The sequence below is a fragment of the Mizuhopecten yessoensis genome, unplaced genomic scaffold, assembly GCF_002113885.1.
Source record: "Mizuhopecten yessoensis strain PY_sf001 unplaced genomic scaffold, ASM211388v2 scaffold10283, whole genome shotgun sequence".
Lineage (NCBI taxonomy): Eukaryota > Metazoa > Mollusca > Bivalvia > Pectinida > Pectinidae > Mizuhopecten > Mizuhopecten yessoensis.
The window spans coordinates 142448-164938 of NW_018408469.1; the positions used below are offsets into that span (position 1 = coordinate 142448).

Consider the following 22491-nt stretch of genomic DNA (forward strand, 5'->3'; position numbering starts at 1 on the left):
TATTGCTGACACCGTATGTACTAGTATTAATGTTGTCACCCTATGTACCACTTTAACAGTTGTCACCCTATGAACTGGTATAAATGTTGTCACCCTATGTACCACTTTAACAGTTGTTACCCTATGATTTGGTATGAATGTTGTACACTGTTGTCACCCTATGTACAAATATAACTGTTGTCACCATATGTACTAGTAATAATGGTGTCAACCTATGTATTAGTGTTACTGTTGTCACCCTATGTACTAGTATTACTGTTGTCACACTATTTATTTGTAAAACTGTTGTTACCCTATGAACTAGCATTACTGTTGTCATCTTATATACTAGTATTAATGTTGTCACCGTATGTACTAGTATTACTGTTGTCTCCCTAAGTACTAGTATTACTGTTCTTACCCTATGTACTAGTATTACTGTTTACAGCCTATGCACTACTATTACTGGTTTCACCCAATGTACAAGATTTACTGGTGTCACCCTACATTCCAGTATTACTGTTGTCACCCTATGTACCAGTATTATTGTTGTCACTATATGTACCAGTATTACTGTTGTCACTCTATGAACCAGAATAACTGGTTTCACCCTATGTATCATAATTATTGTTGTCATTCTATGTTCTAGTATTACTGTTGTCACCCTATGTACGTATATTGCTGTTGTCACCCTAGGATCATGATTACTGTTGTCATCATATGTACCAATATTACTGCTGTCACCATATGTACTAGTATTACTGATGTCACCCTATTTACAAGGATTACTGGTGTTACCGTATGGGCTAGCATTACTTGTGTCACCCTATATACTTATATTTCCCTAGGATCATGATAACTGTTGTCACGATATATACCATTATTACTGTTGTCACCCCATGTACCAGTATTCCAGGTGTCACCCTATGCACCAGTATTAGTTTTTTCTCTCTATGTATTAGCATTACTGGTGGTACCCTACGTACAAGTTTTAATGTTGTCACTATATGCACCAGTATTACTGCTGTCATTCTATGTACTAGTGTTACTGTTGTCACCCTTTGTACTAGTATTGCTGTTGTCACCCTATTTACCAGTATTACTATTGTCACCCTATGTACCAGTATTACTGATGTCACCCTATGTACCAGAATTACTAGTGTCACCCTATGTACCAGTATTACTGTTGTCACCCTATGTACCAGTATTACTGATGTCACCCTGTGTACCAGTATTACTGTTGTCACCCTATGTACCAGAATTACTGGTGTCACCCTATGTACCAGTATTACTAGTGTCACCCTATGTACCAGTATTACTGTTGTCACCCTATGTACCAGTATGACTGTTGTCACTTTATGTACCAGAATTACTAGTGTCACCCTATGTACCAGAATTACTAGTGTCACCCTATGTACCAGTATTACTGTTGTCACCCTATGTACCAGAATTACTGGTGTCACCCTATGTACCAGTATTACTAGTGTCACCCTATGTACCAGTATTACTGCTGTAACCCTATGTACCAGAATTACTGGTGTCACCCTATGTACACTGTTTTACGACTATCTTTATATAAATACTTATGAAGGGCGTACATATTTAGAACCTCTTAACCTATGTGACGACAAGTGCAAAGCTGGGTGCAGAAAGGTGGTTAGCCTCGCTTTTTTAACTGTAACTTTAAAATAGATTACAGAACACTCAGTTTCAATAGTGATGCTGATTGTTTTGTCGAGAATACTTAATCAGCAAGAAGAAGTTGTCCCTGATGTTCTGAGAGCAGTCTCATGTACTTCTCTGTTTACGAGTGTGGAGTTGTGGCTGGCAGAGACTATGATTATCTCAAAAACAGTATCACTAGAGCATGAGAGTACTGAACCATCACTGGGGAATGCACAGCTCTCAGGTGAGGATGTGGGAAAAGAGCAGTCCTTAGATAACCATCTGAACATTTTATTCTAGGGAAGGGTTCAACCTGATAAAGTGTTATTGAGGCACGTTCCTAAGGAAGTGCGTCAATATAAGCGGAAGTGGCGGCTGCTGAAACTACAAGTCTACACAGTGGCAATGGTGGGGATATCAAGAGTAGCGTTATCAAAGAATTCTGCAAAATAGCTGGAGTGGAGTAGAACTACTCCTTACCATCCAATGGGCAATGCTATGGTCGAACGGTTCCACCAAACACGGATACATTTGTTTGGTACAGTGGCTAATTAAAAGTCACAATTGACTCCTCATTGTCATGCATATAATGCAACAAGACACAAGTCAATCCGATATTCTCACTTTTACTTAATGTTTTGTTGGCACCAATTTCTTATTGAAGACGCCTATCTTGGTGTGGACACTACCTCAAATGCTGTAAGTAGCCGACAAAACGATGCCTAGAAACCTAAGCGTCGGTAAGACTTTGCTTACCAATCTAACTCGGCTGAAAGCGATAAAATGGTAAGCTTTACAAGGATAGTGTAGATAGGAGCGTACGGAAATTAAACTTAGAGACCGGGTGTTCATCAGGAACATTAGTATATGTGCCAAGATGAACTGGCAAACAAGTAGGATAAGGAACACAATATCGTCGTGTGCCAAATTCAGACATGCCTGTATACAAGAACCGGAAGGAGTCAGGTAGTGAACCTATGGAAACGCTGCACAGGAACCCATATGAACGTGGGAGCCTCAGTTTAGCGCCCAAAGTTCTTCTCAACACCAGTCTACACGTTAACCCTAGGCATGTAGGTATCAACACCAGTATAAACGTAGCTCATGGGTGCTTAGTAGCCCCAGAGTAAGGTACGCCTATGTATAATAGCATTTTCTGCGTAAAATATACAGTACAAACAGTTGTAAATATATATATATATATATATACATTTCAGAATAATCTATATACTTTTACTGTATTTAACTTAATACGGTATAAGTATATGCCCATGGGTACAGCCCACACGCTCATATAACATGGTCGTGTAATAAATAGGGTCAGCATAGGCGTGAAAGTGACGTTCGGGGACTAGAATGAAATTAAATACGTAATTGATAATATTATAAACATCTGCAGGTCAGTAATACTTTACAGTATTAACTTTAACGAACAATTAAACATTCACATATAATTTGGATGTATACTCAGACGTATCGTTTTATTATACAATACATGCACGAACACATAACGCACACGGAGGCATGCCCTTAAATGACCTTAACTGTTGTTAGGACGTTAAGTGTCAACAAACCGTAATTCGAGCTTAACATCAATAAAACTAGGCAACATATGAAAAAAATGATAGACTTAGATGGATAAATCCTGAAAAGGGAAAATAAGACTAAGATTTCTTGAAGGAAGTGTCTTTCGCGTGTGATTCTGGAAAAGTTTTGTAAATAGTAACATAAAAGGAAATGCAAATATGTACCAATCGAGGGAAATTCGGTGTAATATGTTATTTCTTAGTGATTTGCTGCCGTTTATTAAGTGTGACATATCATTATTCCACTGTTAGGCTCTTATTTCTAAGGAACGACTTGATTTAACTGTTTGAAATGGCGAATGAAGGTCACATTGTTGAAACATACAAAGCTGACCAAGAATAGTGTTCATAGTCATTGAATTAAGATTATGAATGGCAAGGCTTTTAACACTGTCAAGTCAATATATAACATGAACATTCCATGAAAACGGATTGCATAAAACTTACTTGTATGCATTTTAAAATTAGAGGAGTACTGATTAATTTAAATTGATGATTGTAAAGTAAGTACATTTTGTATATAACAAGCCCTGCCACTACCCAAAATATATATTTAGGCAGTGAAGGAAACTGCAAACATCGGTGACTTAGGAATTTACCAGCAGAGTCTACCATCTTCTATCCTGATGAACACAAGACCAACACATTGAAATATGTGATCAACCAAATCAGGAGGCAATTAATCTCATCATGAATATAGGCAGAACGACGATGGGTCGACCACGAGTTGTTTGTTATATAATTGTATATGATAAGATACTAAATAATTGCATACAATATCGAATTTAAGTGTCATGCATTATATTCATGTCTCATCTATTTCTGAGCTCAGAACAATACAAATCAGTTAATGATAGCATAGGATGAACCCTATTATAGAAAAAAAATATGTTACCAAGCAAATGTTAAATGATACCGAGGCGAGTACTGGATACAATGTACAAAGTTTTTACAAGACAATATATAAGATATATAATTCCCTACTATGCTTACTTGGACTAAACATATACACGTCACGTACAAGGAAAGACAGCCACCTGGAGTAAGACACACATCAATCACATAATCTTGGAAAGGATATGATATTAATAATGTGTAGTGCTACTTGTATGTTTATTGAATAATGTTCATATAATATCACGTTAAAACATGATACCTATCACAACAGATTTAAAATAAAATAATCGGGCTAGCAAATACATGATAAATTTACTGTTCTATCACACCAGCACCCCCAGAAATGAATATATAAAATATAACATAGATAAGGAAAGCAAAATGTCATAGTTATTTATAAAGTAACCGGAATGTGTAATATCAATAATTATTATATAAACATAAATGGTTTTATTCAGGTAAGTAAAAGAAGTCCACCTTCTGCAAATGGATATATAATGTATTACATGGCTAGGGAGTAGCAATACCGATGACTGTTGTCATTATTCAATGACAGTTTATTTTCAACCCGAATGGTAATAGCATTTAAAATCGTCATCGAATCACATCAGTTCCAGCCTATGATAGAACGTATATTATTAATACACAGCATGTTCCATCCTTGAACCATTCAATAATAAAACGACACACTTTCATTGCTGTGACACCCGCTCCACCAGAATGTGAACATAAACACTGAGGTTGTTTCAAACATAACCATCGGGAGTTTTGTGTTATTTGCACATCTCTTATCGTTATTTGTTGAACTCAGTGGTGTCCTATTTTCCTTTCACTTCTTCAATAAGTATTGCTTCTTGAATGCGCCATTATCAAATGAAGGCTGTTTTAACTCTCCGGAGTCAGCAGCACTCCCAGCAACGCTTGTGTTGTTCCCTGAAAATATAAAGGGCAATTATGTCACTGTTTAATGTCTTAACATAGAATTAAACTGTGGGCTGGAGGTGGTTACTGTACACCGTCTGCCCCAAATACTCTTAAGATAATCAGTAGGAATACGAAATAAATGAATCGGTGAGTCGATGGAGAATCCAACAAACATTCACTTCCTAAAACATCACTTAATATTGTAACGAAGTTGTACCCTTCATCATTCCTAAGTCTCTAAGTCTACCTTTATCATCGTATTTTACGATCCGTGTTTAGTCTATTGGTGTTCACTAAGTCGCCCGTGCACAGATGAAATTGTATAGGAGCCATTAATTACAGACTAGTCACCGTCTCTGTATACAAGAAGACAAAGGACATATGCATGGCTCTCGGCGAAAACTGTACAGTGAAAAAAGAATTCCGAGATAAAGTTACCATATTTCGAAAACCGCTTAAGAAGAAATTATGTAATATTATTAGAGAAAAATGAAGTTAATTATCTTCAACGATGCATTTTATTTTTTGTTTGTTTTTGCCATTGCGTTACCATTGACTTCCAAACAAAATCATTCGAAAAACACATTGTCCCCTGGCTGCTTCTCCAGTCTGTTATACAAGCTACTGACCTTTATAAATTAGAGCCAATTGGCTGTTGATACGCTCATGACAACGTAAGGCTCTCGGCGATCCTAAGAGCAAAACAAAAAACAAGGTTCCTACGCCATGAAAAGGGGGTTGGGATTGGTTAAGAAGACACCTTTCAGCATCTAGGACCCAAGCAGATGAGTTGCTATTGTATTGGTAAATTAGTCAATAAGTGTTAATGAATTGCGTATAAAATGTTTGTGGAGACTACGAATGTTAACTTCACATTTTTGGTGATACATTGGGTTACAGAACCTAAGGATCAGATCAATACCTAGATATATGTATCAGCTGTTTTGTAAACAACAGTTACACAATAAATGTTTATATTGTATTAAACAAATCACATTTTTCATTTAATGAAGGCACCAGACTCACTAACAAGTCTTGGCATGAAACACATTTTCCGAACCTCTGATCCAGTACGACTTTGATGAACTTCAGTGACGGCCCGTCAAATCGAGCCAATGGCTCACTGCACTAGCCTCAAAAAATGACACATGCATTGTTTAGGCTTGGTCAATAGCCATATTTACAAGACGAGACGTGTATGGCTTATTTAAGTAATCGTCTCACACATATGGTTGCGTTACTGCTATTTGAATTACAGAGTTACAGATTGGCATTGACAAATCACTTAACGAAAATAAATGGAGAACTGACGTATAAAGCATACACACCAATGGTTTAGACAATATATAAACTTGGGGAAGGGCCTAGACAGATAGATTTTCCCGTATGCTTGAGAGGGGAAGGGGTGTCACAACATATATATATACGTACAAAATAAATACCTTCCTAATAAAACGCTAACAAACACACTAAAATTAATGACAAAGATATACAAAATCGAAGGAATAAATAATAAACGACAATATCCTGTTAGCATATGCCTGCATGATGAGTAACAAACCTTCTACACATATTCTTCTCTTACTGGCAATACTTTATTGATGTAGGGATTGAATCCGAATTTTCCTATGCTCATGCAATTATGAAAGAGGGGAAATTAACTGACACCCCACATGAGCGCCCTATAATTTCAGTAAAAGCAAAAACGTCATTTATAATTATGAACTTTTTTCTTTTATTCATCAATTGTGAATGTAAAACTGGTGTAACATCGCAACGTTTTGTCGGGGATCTCGAGCCTAATTCACATTAACATTTCCCCACGACCGCTTCAATCGGCATGGTCAACCTAGTGGACCGAATTCATTGGAAAAAAACCTGGGAACCTACTGGTAACATGTACGTTATATTGCACTAACGTCGTTACTTTGACGCAGTTATTCCTGGTTTGTATATGATTATTAATATGAGAATATTTTGTGAGCCTTTACCAGCTTGAAACAAAAGACAGGTATGCAATTATTATTTGTTTGTAAAGTAATAATTTTAAGAAGCTATTGACTTGGTTTTATGTCAAATTAATCTCCAATATTGACATGAAATTGCAAGTTTGATATCGATTGTGTTTTAAGTTTGGTAGACCTTGTATAGATGTGTCTTAATAGCGAGCGCAACGAGCGAATTTTGTATCGTACGTGTGATATATATATAGCTCAAGCAAAAAGATATATATAGTTACACAAAACGAAACTACAATACTTTTTGTCTTTACATCGTGCAGAACGGACTTTAAAATTTGCAACGCTCTGATTGGTTGTAAATAGATCGGAAGCTAAAAAAGGTCGTTTTAAACATCTTTGTGAGAATTAAAAAAATGTTTCACATCAGTTTAGTTTCCTTTTTATTTAATTAAAAACAACGAAACTTACAAAAGATGACAAACATTCCATTCACTCCCATTTACCTGTACAGTGTCTTTTATCAGTATTATTTCTAATATTTACTGTGGACTATAATTGACTCATCCAGATAAATGTATGGTAGAGTCTACTAAAGTGACCTAGGGATGAAATGGTTAATTGTGTCTATCCAATGAAGGTGTTAATTGCACTTTATTCTTCGTAAACAAATTATATATATTCTTACTTGCCGATCTTCCGAAATTTGTATAGGGGAAAAGCCGTGGGCTCAAAGAAACAAAGCATATAATTCTAAAATATGTTACGTGTATATGTCCCCTAGGTAAACAAATAACACTTTAGAGTGTCGATCCTCTTTTGGTTTTGTTCCTTCTGATACAATCATTAGGTCTTTCACTATTAGAATAGTTGAGCAAGTTTACTGGATGAAAATGGTTAATAATAATGGGACTATAGGTTCTTACTCTGTGTGTGCGTCCGTCAGAGAAAATTGTCAAGGACATGTATTCTATACTATTTCATTTTTTGAGTACCCATATTTAGTGCACAAAGACATCTTTGGATGGCGGAGTGCAAAGTGCGAGATTTAGGTTACTGTGACGTATGACTTGACCTTTGACCTTTACTTTTGAAAATGTTTGTCCGGGGCATATCTTATATAGTGTTTTATATGGAGTAACCATATTTAGAGTACAAGGACATATCGGGATGGCGGAATGTACATAATAAGGTTACTGCGACCAATGACTTGACCTTTGCCCTCTTTGCACAGTAAATCCTATTTCTGTCATTTTGTCTTAAGACATTTTGGTGCTAAAGGGATCAGGCGATATACTAACAAAGGTGTTGAAATAATAGTAAATTAATAGCAACAAAAAGGCCTGTATGAAATATCTTGCAGGTTTTCTTAATTAAGATACCATTTTTTATAATAACCATTCATTTAATTTTCATGTCAGAATAATCGGCGCACCTATGTCCTAAGGAGGGGTTCTGTTCGTTTTGTTACTTTAAAGCCCTTAAATTGAACGCCGCAGGCGCCTGAGATCTACAATATCATAACAAAGGTTATCAAACTATGTTCGCTCGCTTATAGGCAGTGCATATTTCATATTAAATATTAATATTAAATGATAAGTCCCGTTTATCTTGTCTAATTCTTCTTACGTGATCCAAGATGCCAGTTGAATGCAGTTTTGGTGGATTTTGATTTATTTTGCGAGCATAATGATCTGTCTATAAGTTAGTTCATTATGTGAGCATTGTATAGAGAGACAGTAATGTCAATTACATTTTAAAACTATGACAAAGAAGATTGTTACAAAAACTATCATGGTAAAGTTTTGTTATAATGTGTTTACCTTCTACTAATATAAAGATATGTACTCTTTTTTCTATTTATACGAAATCATATAAATATAAAACTGTAATGACCATCGTCATAGGTTATATGCAAGATCTATAGATCTATCTTTTCTCTTCTTTTTACCTGTAATTGAGTCATGTAAATGCACCTTGTGGCAGCTTTTGATCAATGTCTCATAATGTTAATTATGACATGGCTTTTTTTCTAAATGAAGAATATAGTTTGACCTATTTACTCATGTCAAAAGTGTATCCATTGAAATCCATTGTTTATTAGCCTTAAAGACAAATATGCATATCGTTGGACCATTGAGAATCAACAAGTAAAATAAGATAAATATTTGACAAATACTTCTGTGGAAGATATGATTAGAAATTCAACTAATCAAGGTGACTGTCTTGTGAGATTGTTGTTTGACAAACCCGTCCCAAAATCACTAAGCATAAGTGTGGACTTTTGAAACATACACATGCAATTCGACAAATATCCCTCCTTTATTTTCTGAGAACAAAATGAATGCTGGAAATTCAAGAAGGTCACCTGTCGGCTATCTTAGTTTTCCGATCATTCCAAATACTATGAAACTATGACCGTGCATTTGAGAAAGATCCAACAAATAACTTCACAGAAAAGGCGCTAATGAACGAAAACACTCCAAATTTAAGATGGCTGCTTGTCAGCCATCTTTGCTTTTCGATCAGTCCAAAATAACGTATTGTGTAACTAGTGTCCAGTTTAAACTTTCGTGCCAAATTTGAAAAACAATATCGCTGCAATACTTTCTGAGAAAGAAAACTAACAATAATTGTTTAAAGGACGGACGGAATGACAGAGGGACCATGGACTAAATGTCTCATAATTTGTACTCACCCGTCGTTGACCGGATCATTCTGGTAAACTAAAATCAACATGTACAATTGAATAACCTTTTGCAACGTTTAGTTTACATACTTGCTCACTACACAATCACCCCGTAAATATCAATAATTATAATATGGATTCTAAAATTAACTGCAATATTGCCTATTTGTTGATTAGACATTTTAGAACAAGGTTAAGGACTTATAACTATAACATCAAGCGGCTAATATATTTGACGCAGGCAAATCACATTACCAGCAGTAATTGAATTGGCGACTTCAATGACCACAATATAAAAGACGTAAAAAACAGATAGTATATGTTAATTGAAATACTTGCATGTTATCTATAAAAGATATTCCCTATATATATAGTTCAAACCAACAAATCAGCACGATAATTCTACTTAATTTTGGTTTTGACCCCTGATATTGAGTTTTTTCATTAGCAAACTTTAGTTTCATTTGTCTTACCTTGATGATGGCTTCCGATTTCAGAGTATACAGACGGCTTGGCGATTGTATTTGTATCGATTTGTTCATATTGCAATCTAAATTGAATACAATTTTTATAAAATATAAAATGATGCATGTTATAGTTTTCGATGACGCATTGATTTATGTTTGATAAATACAGGAATTCACTAAGTATGAGACAAAACGTTGAAAACAAGTATGTTATGTATGAGCAAGAAATCTTACCCTTCTTCATCTCTGCCGGTTGTCGTATCTGTAAATTAGATGGGAAATACAAATTTAAAACTCACCTATCATTCTACATTGTTTCTAACTAACAAAGAGAAACCTATATTTCAAAGGGAAAACTGATAATGAAAGCAAAACAACATTGGACAAACAAACTTAAAAATGTTGCCTGGCTGGGTGTTTTAAAAAAAGATAGATAAAGTACTACCTTACAATCAGCTTACCTTGATATTGCAGACAACTGGACTTGAAAGACGAGGTTGTTAATATAACTAAAGATAAGGATTTTAAGAAGAATCGCCAAAGGTGTTAAACCGTATGTGTCAAGCAAGAGAAGAAACGGCATGGATTTGCAAATTTGAAACACAACCCTGCTATTGAAGATGTTTTCTTAGATGGCAGGGTGTTTTTCCTCCATTGGTTTTCTTTCTTTCTTTTTCGTTATTCGATCGCATTTTATTTTATGTTTCTTTAAATAAAACCATTGATACGAAGTTTGTTTCTCCCCTAGGTGATCTGTCGATACAAATCGTGAGTCGATTTGAATAGCTAAAGCTACAGCTATATCGTATATCAATATTATCAAAACATATTACGATGTAAAACGTTTGCTATTTATCACTATAAAAAGAAGAAAACATATCCAGGTGCTCTTAAAAATAAGCTAATCTCCAAATAATGTTATCTTCTGTAACACCAATAATGCCGCGTGTGAATTATTTATATACCAGACATTGGATGAAAAAGCGAATACCAATCAGGATAATTACGAAGAGAGTTCTGCTAGAAGAAAAGAAAAGATGAATAGCTATAAATGTATAAAACCACTCCCGAAGAACTGGTCATTATCATTATGAGTAATTCAACAAGATGGAAAATAATAAACAAATCATCCCTGGCTTGGGTTTGCTATTGCAGTTGAAACCAACCATGGAATAGTTCACCTAAATCAACAAAATTAGGGAAAATGTATTTCAATCCAAAGTAAATTTTCCACAATAACAAGAATAACGCGTAGAACTTTGAGATTATAAAAGTTTCTCACGTGCTTCATTGACGTTACGACGTTCTGAAAGTTGAACGCTCTGGATTTCTCCCTGATTCGGATGCTGGCATTTCCTGGAAATTTTAGAGTACAATCCATGATTTTGTTTGGAAGGAGAAAACTTGTCATTCCCTTATCAAGAAGATGTCGGTCTCAAATTTTTTTTTTGCGAACTGTATTAGGTAGAAAACTGTATTTTATACAATCTGCTGATTTTATATAAGTTTACACATCAAAATATTTTGCGTGTTATTTTTAAATGTATTTCAAAACAGAGCTATTTTGAGTAGTTTGAATCATCAAAGGCTTACTAACTTAGTGAACCAAAGAGACTACATATGCATGATTGTCCATATATTTGTAAATCATCTGTATTTACTTACAGAAAAGGCAGTCCACCGTTTCCTAAATATAAATATAAAAGAAATATACAACGATAAAATAAAAGAAATATAGGAAAAATAGTTGATCATCGGTAATATTTCCAAGTTTTGCCGCCAACTTCAAGCATCTAGTAATAGTGCAATGTATCCATTAATATAATATTGTGTTAAGTTTAAAACAATGCATGCTGGTTTTGCGATGAACCATTACGAACAGTTGTTTGAAGAAAAAAGATAATCTTAGATTCGTGTAACTAGTTTCGTCGTAATACATCACTGTGTGTGTATGTGTGCGCATGTGTGTGAGGGGGGGGGGGGGGGGAGGGGACTACTTACGTCTGATTAATATTCCGAGTCCAACTGTATATAGCAGTGTTACTACGGCAGCACCAATCAACACAAGTCCTGTTATATACATGATGTCACTACCGCAGGGAAGTGCTACGTTAGAAATAAATCGGCAAATAAATATAAATGATACGGTAGTTTTCTTCACGTGTACAACGCAAATCATTTTTAAAAGCCATATTGATGACGTAGCGTATGGTCATCAACCAAATTAACACAATTCTACAAAACTAAATGCAATAACACGAAATGGAATTTCTGACTTAATAAACAATTTCAGCAGAATTAAAATAACTTTTATATATGTGAATATGGAGTGTAAACAACTTACCCTCTTGAACAGTACATCCAACAGCATCAAGCGATGTTGTATTTCCGTATCCATTGAATGCTGCAACCCTAAAGTAATACAGTTGTCCTCCCTCAAGATTGGTTATATCTAGACTATACATAACACGTCCGTCTTCCTTTTCAGTAACAGCCACAGGATATAGTTCATTTGATTGAAGAAATTCATCAGTGCTAAAGAGGACGTGGTAATATTGTGTGTGACCGCCATCTTTCCACGATACTTTGGCAGCATAAGGCTTTGCACAGCCAACGGTTATTCTTTTTGGGAAACTAGGACTCTCTGGAAATCAACATGAACGGTATGTTTCAATTATCACCATGAATCACGAATAATCATATTTGTACATGAGCGTGAAAATAACAAGGAGAGATACGATGACAAAGGGATGCAATTGATGCTTTTATTGTTTCTCAATAGTGTCAGTCATGTCAGTATTTGAGATATGGATATTCCATGCGAAGCTGCAGATTTCGGGTCAGAACCAAGGTTTTGCTGATGTTCTGACACAGCATTCTACATTTGAGTGTTTCGTTTGGTTTGCTTGAGTTTAACGTCCTATTAAATAGCTATGGTCATTACACCTGAGTGTGTAGCGTCTATGTACTACAAACCTACATAATGACCGACACTGTTTCAAACACCTCTTAATGGGATTTTTTGGTAGATTAGGAAAAAGACAAAACAAACGCAACACTAAATAGATCATAAATTCTTGATAACGTAGACATCAAATAAAACCATGTTTGGAAACAGAGGAAAAGCATATTAAAAGTATCCGTTAAATTAAAAGTTTTAAGACAAATTTGAATTCTTCTGTTTCTAATGTGATGTCACCTAGTGACATTCAATCAAAAGACATTTTGACGATCTTTTTTACGCGTCATAATGTTACACCGCTATCTGATTGTGACGTTATAATACTATGTCACTGAGTGTCGCTTGTGGGTTTTACATATCCAACATGACTGTTCCATATTGGACATATAGGGGAGGAGGAATTTGAATATTTCTATTCATGAATTTACGTTTTGTTTCTTCGTATTAATCTGTTACTTAAAGAAACATAAAAGAAAAATGTTTACATAATATAGTTAATACGTGATAATAAATGAGTTTCCCAATTATTGCTAGTGTTAGATTGATTATGATACTTAGATATGGTTTAAAAACTGCGATTTGTTTTAAGTACGTACTTACTGCTTTTAAAGGAAATTAATTACAAAATCGAGTTAAAAAATAAACGTATATATGTTTAGAAAGTCCATACACAGCCAAAGCAGAATAAACATTAATTAATTCAGACTGATAACACCGGTTTTTGGTCACATAAAATCGCATCCGTCAGAAATGAATAGTGAAATGCACATTTGTTTCGATTTATATTCAAATAATTCAGGCACCTGGAATACCTCATTTATCGACGTTTTGGAGCGGTTGCACATGCTTATGTGGATGTGGATACAGAAACTTTTCGCAGGACTATTTGTGTGTTTATTACCACAGTATATCAACGAGTATAGAGACTGTAAACGTGAACGAATACGCGAATTTTGTATCGGCACAGGAGTGTTTCGACTTTCGTGACGACGCGTCGTTGGGATTACGACGCGCGTCTTGCGTATTTAGGCAAGATATGTTGCTGATCATAACTGAAACGGTTAAAACACGATGGGATGAATAATGTATCCATTTATTCTAAAAACATTTCGGACTGGTGTGCGTAACACCTGACAACGAACAACGGTATCATCATTCTTACATTGAAACGTCGATTTGAAACGAGTAGATGCCCCTATGATTGTTTGTTTCGAGAGGGGTAGTCCATGGTATAAAAACACGTTTGGTTATTGATCAACAACATTTAGAGAACGCAGGTCTGCAGTCCTGATTATCCGTTTCCAATAGAACACAAAGTTGACGAAATGGTCAGAAAATATGTCTTTAGAACCAAATTTGATTCAGGATACGACCAATATTCTGATGTGACGATAACATTTTTTGATAATTTCATACATATATGTGTTAAGTACCGGGTGACGACAACGGCCAACATACAGTCTCTATACCCGTCTATTTATGACTAATTGTTTGTGCTGGAGATATAATATGGCAACCCATTTCAATAGTGCCATCAGAAATTCAGTGCAAAAATTTCTGACCGCGATACTTCAAATGTATGATATGCATGGTTCTGATACAGGAAGCAAGTTTACACTACCGTAATTATGTGAAGGTTGCAACGAAACAACGAAAATCTGGTTGATGTCAGTTTGGTATACAAATAGTACCTCAAAAAGCTGATGATATTAATATAAAAAGCAATTGATTTCCATAGCATTAGTTTCGTTATCGTGATAGTATAAAGTATTTTATAATCTATACATCTATAGAGTGGATCGTTTATACTACTACATTCATTTAAATAAAACATACGCATTGTCCGATTATCTACGGTAGAGCATTTAGACCACTTAGATCTTTTCGACATGACCCTAATGCTTTTCCGTAATTAGCCGCTTAGAAAAAAACGTTGGAAAATAAAACTACAGACCGAAATTGTCTGAAACGTGGTTTCTTGTATCAGAATAGTTTGAAGGGATATTTTACAATTAAAAGATTGATCAATATCTGACCGTTTTGATGTTTCGAGAAAATTGTAATTAATCAACACCTTTTTTAATCTCTTTTGGACATAACTTGTATGAGTCTAGACTAGAAATCGTTCATTTAGCATTCGTGTTAAACATTTAAACAAAACATTTAAAACATGCGATGTCACATAATGACAATAAAGGAAGTGTTAGAAGCTCACGTTTCTCTTGAACCATAAAGCTGATCATTGAGCTTCCCTGGCTGTTTGTTGCCGTGACATTATACAATCCAAACCAGATTTCTTGTATATCTGTTCTTGTTCCTTCTGACACTGCAGACAGATTCGTCGCCTGGAACTTGTTTTGTACATAAAAGTTATCAGTACCGTTTAAAAGCTCTGTGACCGGTGAAAGTTTGGAGTTTTGGAAGGTCCATGTGAACGATGGTTCCGGGTTAGAGATGAACACAGCAGGGATAATTAGTTTGGCCGATGTAGATATGTCAAATGCTTGGTTGTAGTCAGTTACTGCATATGGACGCGGCTTACCTAAAACAGAAATGCTTAACAAGTATGTCGAAAATGTTTAGGTAATTAATATATTGGTTACTTAATTACGTTATTGACAAATTAATTTCGGGACGGGAATCCAAACATTCTGCAGCAGTACAGCCACAAACATACAATCTTAAGTTTGCTATTAGAGATCTTAAAAATAATCCTCTAACATATACGTATACGTTAACGCATAAGTTTATACGTTTATCGGATGGGAGCTGTACACTATCTTCAACATTTCTTTTTTATTCGCTAACAATTTAAAATATATTGGAATAAAAATACCATTAAGAAAAAAATGTATGTGTCTATAGTAGAATACGAGACACAAGCTACCGAAACAATACACTACTTTCACGCGCATTTCATTCAGTACAACTGGCTATAGCTCAACCGTATACAGACAGTTATATACATGTAGGTGTGTCGGTGGCGTTGAATACACTGATCACTTTACACAAAGATTATGGAAGGACATGGATAACACATCCACACAACAATTTAATATTAACCTGCAAAATAAAAATGAAAAACAACTGACTATTAAGTATTTAATATCAAATAAGTTTGCTGGAGGCAGACAAACACGGGAAAAATTATTAAGTAAAAATAATGGACCAAGGACGCGAACAGGAGTTCCAGATGGTAAAGACTTTGTCCCGCGCGTTGAACCCGCCATATTGGCTCCCGACACATCAGACAATTTAAGTGAACATTTAAGATAAATTGAACATGAAATTAATTACAACAGATACAATGTGCATAAATCGATAGCGAAGAACACGATCTGAATAGCGATCGTACCATTTCTTTAGCGTTGATTACAGTCTTGTAAGTACACACTTCTGCACGGGCTACGTTCATTTATCCTCTCTGCTCCACTGGAATATGTCATAGCAAAATCGAAGACTCGAAGTGCACAATCTTTGTGGATGAGACGAGAAGGCTAGTTTGATCCTTTGATGTGCAGCAAAAGAATCTCGCAGTCGCGTAACGGTAAAACTTATTGGCTTTGAAGTCAGGCGTCGCCCCTCGGTTATCTTCAAAGGACAAGTATCAGCCAAGTGATTAATCCGGTTTTATAACCCGACACCAAATAAATAGCTAGCTGCGTGCCTTCAAATTTGCTTTGACATATTCCAAGGGTGAGAGAGCGTAAGTGAGTTTTACCCCTGGAGTATCAATGATGATTTTAATTATGCACATAGCTTATTTGTCAACAGTGAGCATATCCTGATAACAGGCTCTGGAATATCTAAGCTCCGTATGTGGGTGAGGCTAGTATGTTACTGCTGAAAAAATGAAAGTTCACAACTGCACAATTACAGTCATCCCGTTAAGTTTGGTCTCAGGTGGCAATAGTTGTCGTAAGACGGATTACCGATAAGATAGCTGAAGCAGATAAGTCAGTGGTATCCTGGAGGATGTATGGCATGTACAGTACATGGTCATCAAACTTCATACGGCATGTACTGCAAATCACTTATATATCGCGTATACTTTATAGCACGATCTGACACCTCATGCTCATTCGCGTATTATATTAAAATTGTCGAATGATGAGAGAGACATACATTACAGGTATGCTTCAGTGGTTTAATTATTCCCAGTGTATATATTTGCACGACGGAGGTAATAAATACCTAGTGAAATATAAATGATTTACAGTGCATAGTAATCAAAGTTCTCGTTATTCAGAGGCAATACATAATCAATATGTATTGGCATCATATATTCGTCACGGCCGTATACACTGTCACTGATGTACCTGATGATAGCGCTATGCAGAGTCTACTGTATAAAATGCACGTGCAAGTAGTGAATTGTTAGGATATGTCGTGCCCATACACCACGATGACAACTCAAAGTACTTCTGACATCTATATCTATATATATATTCCAAAATATCCCAAATTAAATAAATTTATTTTTTGACAGGTTAAACCAATTAATGTATGCTCCCTTCGGATAGACGTATAAACTTATGCGTAAACGTATACGTATACTTTAACGGCTTATTTTTAAGATTTTTTAAATTGGCAGATAGCTTAAATAATTTATCGAGATCGACCATATATGAAAAAACGAACATGCATTATTTAACATAGTATAGTAAGGTTTTGTCTGCAATTGATAATATATTGTGTTTAATTGTATATGCTTTTGATGTCCCTCATTAATATCATTGTTACGCTACAACAGTTATGATAATAATACCAAATTAATCTGCAGCGCTCTATGAACCTATTAACATTAACCTGTGTTTTCTTGTATAATGTTTCGAAAGAATAAGCCCGCTGCATCTCGTTGAGTATAATGCCCGCTGTATCTCACTGAGTTTAATGCCCGCTGTATCTTAGCGATTGCAATGTCCACTGTATCTCAGTTACTGTAATACCCGCTGTATATCACTGACTGCAATACCCTCTGTACCTCACTGACTTAAATGCTTGCTGTATTTCAGTGACTTTAATACATGCTGTATCTCACTGACTGTGATGTCCATTGTATCTCAGTGACTGTTATACATGCTGTATCTCACTGACTGTAACACATGATGTATATCGGTGACTGCATTGCCCTCTGTATCTTGCTGACTGTAATTCATGCCGTATCTCACTGACTGTAATGTCCGTTGTATCTCACTGACTGTAATGCCCATTGCATCCCAGTGACTGTAATACATGCTGTGTCTCACTGACTGTAACACATGATGTATATCTGTGACTGCATTGCCCTCTGTATCTTGCTGACTGTAATTAATGCCGTATCTTACTGAATGCACTGCGTGCTGTATCTAAGTAACTGTACTACCTGCTATATATCACTGACTGCAATTCATGCTATATCTTGCTGACTGTAGTTCATGCTATATCTCACTGACTGTAATACCTGCTATATCTCACTGACTGCAATTCATGCTGCATTTCACTGACTGTTATGGATGCTGTATCCCACTTACTGTAATGCCCGCTGTCTTTTATTGTCCTACTTGGTTTTTTTCCTATTCGGCGGTGTTTTTCTAGAAACCGATTTCACATGACCTTTCGTGTTGCGATGTCGTTAACTATGAACTAAAAACTCTCTGATTTACGGACCTGGTCTGAACAATATTTACAGAGGCCGAAGGTCGAGAAAAATATTGTTCAGACAGGTCCGTAAATCAGGGATAGACCGAAACTGAAGTCCACAATTGTTTTATTACATGACATTTTACAATGAGATTAATATTTTTTCAAGTCATAAACACGTGGATGGCATAAACCATTTTGGAATCACAGAGTGATTTCAATTGATGTGATATTTAATGTCAAGTAAATATTATTTGCACAATCGACATCATCAATATTCACATAGTTCAGAATTTGATGAGATAATTCATTTGTAATTTAATTCAGTAGTCTGATTGGTAACAGAATTACAGACTCGCTGGGAAATTACCTAGGCCTATTTTTAGTAGAGGTCTGTTACACTTTTCTATTTATATGTCGATGTCTGTAACACTTTTCTATTCATATAACGAGGTCCGTAACAGATGATCTGATTGCAATTAGCTGTTAATCGATGGCTGGGAAATTCCCCATGCCTATTTTTAGTAGCGGTCTGTAACACTTTTCTATATATAGGTCGAGGTCTGTAACACTTTTCTATTTACAGAACGAGGTCTATAACATATTTACAGACTCGTCACATGACGTCGCTCCTCCAATCAGGGCTGGGAGTTAGCACCAGTCATAAAATAATCAGTGTTACTGCAAATGTTATGGTTATTCCGTTCATTATTTTCACAATATATGATACGTTATGCATACATAGGGAAATGAATATTAGTGTTAGGTCTGTGTCGTTTGACCTACGCGATGACGATTCATTTATCACTTCAAGTATTGAAATATAGCATTGTTCATATATGAAGCTTATTATTTATAATCAAGTAGAATGGTGTAACTTAGATATACAATTCGAAGATACTGGATTGAAAGCCAGCGCCAACAACGCATTTCGACAAAAACAACATTGAAAACAAATATGATAAAAGGGAACCTCTGTTGGTGCATATCAAAAGAAAACTTACACAAAACGTTGATATAAATATCCCTGGTAGCCTCCATGTCGGAGACACTATTCCGAGCAGAACAGGTATATACTCCTGTGTCTAGACAGACAGCGGTAGTCAGGGTGTAGGTGCTGTCCAGTACGTACGGAGTGGTCAGTAGGACTGTGTTGTTAGCTTTATAATACCACTGGATTGTAGACGGAGGGTAACTTTCCACATAACATATCAGTGACTTAGATCCATTCTCAGTTACATCAGCGTCTCCTTGTGTGTAGCTGAGGCTAACTATTCGAGGAGTAACTGAAATTAAATGTTTTAAATTTATTTTACATTGCTATATGTATATATAATCTATACTAGCTATATTTTCAATTATAGTGTATCAGTTATATCTTCTTGTAATATGATGTATATGTACATGTAACTGTTCTGTTTCACTGTGTCTTGATAAAGGAGCGGATCGCTTCGAAAATTTGACAACCTAAACCTGTCCACACTGTTGGAATTACTTCTTTGCCCCATATATATATATACTATAAAATCAGAAAAATGATCCTTACGGACGAAGAAATATTATAAAAAGAAAAATCCTTAACAACGAGCCTTTAGTACTTTCATCTCTTCTAGGAGATTCTTCAGACTGTTAGTCAATATGTACATCTGAAGCCTTACATTATAAATAAGTTGTAACCTTGATCGAATCTAGTTGAACTAAAAACATCTAAGAAAGATAAACACTTTTCGCTACACTCCATCGTATAACAAATAGAAGGTTGTAAAGAATTCAACAGGTTTTGAAATTCATTTTAATCCTTATCAGAAAGAAGCCATATAACAAAACAATCGTCAAGGAACCTTAAACAATTATTTCTGATAAATTCAGTTAAGTTTTTCCCAAACTTTGTTTCAATCTGAGAATAAACTGTTTCCTCAAAGTATCCTAAAACTAAGGTTACATATGAAGGGGCAACTTTAGTTCCCATCGCTGTACCCTTAATCTGTTGGTAATATTATTGGACGAAATAAAAAGAATTACGGTTGAGATCAATATATAGAGCTTGGGGTATACATTCATTACTAAAGCGAGAATTAACTTTTTCTCGTTTTTTGTTCAACCAATATTTAGCAGCTTCAATATCATAAGCATGTGGTATATTAGTGTATAAACTAAGAACAACATAGGAAACAAGTTAAGAATTATGTGTGGCCTGTTTAGATAAACGGCGCAGAAAATCAAAATCGTTTTTTTGATGTAACTGTTTACACTTATAACCATATACAGGTTTAGGAATGAGGTCTACAGGATGACTCAAACGTTGCGTTACACTATTAGGACCGCCTACGATGGGTCTAAACTTCAAACCCGTAGGAGTTTCAACTTCAATATATGTACAGTTTTGTTCTTCTATAGCTTTACTTATAATAGAGCTTTTTGTGGATTTTAGGCAAACCATAGACATAACTAGTTTTATGCATAGAAGTGACAAGATAATCTATCTCCTTTTCATGTAGGCATGCTTCATGTGTCCGTATAAGCTCGTTGATTAATCTACGGGTTTTCGTATCGAAATCGTCTCTTGCGGAAGTATTAAATTCAACATTACTAAGTATGCTATGTATGCATTTACAATAGAAATATATATGCATGGCCACTACTGCATTGCCTTTATCGATATCTTTGATAATAATACAAATATCATTTCTTAAAGAATTTGCGATTATCATTATGTAAAGGAATCTATTTTGAACTACCAATAACGTCTTCTAAATAGTTGTCCGAACTTCTTGGTGAATTGCGAATTGTAATGAACTAACGCCGTTGTTTCCAACGGTCTGCTTTCATCGTCTTCGTCACAGAACTTATCGCATAGACGAAGTCTCCTGCAGAATTTTAGAATGTCCGCCTGAAGTTCTTCGTTATCGTTTTTATCTGGTGTTGGACAAAATTTAAGACCTTTTGATAGCAAATCAATTTCATCTTTTGGTAATTTTCGTTTAGATAAGTTAATTACGTTTGGGAAAACTCGCTCTACCATATTTGTTTTAATTTTGCTCTTGGGTGTCGTAGCTCCTTCTTTTTGTTCCTCCGCCTTTGTTTACAGTTGTATGTCCTAAAAAGATGGTTGTTTACACTTTTGCCTATATCTGTCGTCCCCGCTTCCCGATAGATTCCATGTGTCATCTTGCCTGCTGTAAGCTTTTTCTTTTTAAACAAACACGAAGCGCCATTTGAAGGGTGAAAGCAGCTAGTATTTTAGTCGGTCGTTAAATCTTATTTTTCTATCGCTTAGCCGGTAGTTAGATCTTACTTGCTCTGTGTATATATATACTACGCATGCAGTTAAATTGTTTCGTTATTCGTACACTGACGGTAATTCTTAAGAATCACTGACGGAAAGCAAATATTTGCAAGTATTCTTATTTTTGACTTTTATCAGCTATAACGACTTTAGGCAAACAATGTTTTTGTTTTTGTTTTTGTTTTGTTTTTATCAGGTCCTCCGTTGATTGGTTTCGTCGTTAACATTAAAAAAACAGTATAAACATTTATCTGTCAGGGTCACGCTGTGGTTCCTGACTTTATCTATAGTCAGTGCTATGATATGTAGGAGTCAATCGGGATCAGTGCCACACGAGAAATTCGCAGATTCGTCAATTTTATACCGTCACTTATTAGTTTGATTGATTAGTAAAATGCCTTGTTATCAAAAGAAATTCCATGTACGATTCTATTTTAACATACCTAATTTCTAAAA

General features: G+C 35.4%; 1 protein-coding gene across 1 annotated transcript in view; it reads right to left on the reverse strand.

Moving 5' to 3' along the window:
• Positions 1-3108: 3108 nt before the first annotated feature.
• LOC110460006 (basement membrane-specific heparan sulfate proteoglycan core protein-like) overlaps positions 3109-22491 on the reverse strand; it is a 37053-nt gene continuing 17670 nt past the window's right edge. The window contains exons 6-15 of the mRNA XM_021512694.1: positions 19754-20035; positions 15343-15669; positions 12510-12809; positions 12167-12271; positions 11831-11852; positions 11448-11521; positions 10400-10427; positions 10172-10248; positions 9708-9735; positions 3109-5060 (exon numbers count right to left, since the gene is read on the reverse strand). Of these exons, the coding sequence (XP_021368369.1) occupies positions 5027-5060; positions 9708-9735; positions 10172-10248; positions 10400-10427; positions 11448-11521; positions 11831-11852; positions 12167-12271; positions 12510-12809; positions 15343-15669; positions 19754-20035 (1277 nt within the window). The 3' untranslated portion in view covers positions 3109-5026. The remainder of the gene's footprint in view (positions 5061-9707; positions 9736-10171; positions 10249-10399; positions 10428-11447; positions 11522-11830; positions 11853-12166; positions 12272-12509; positions 12810-15342; positions 15670-19753; positions 20036-22491) is intronic.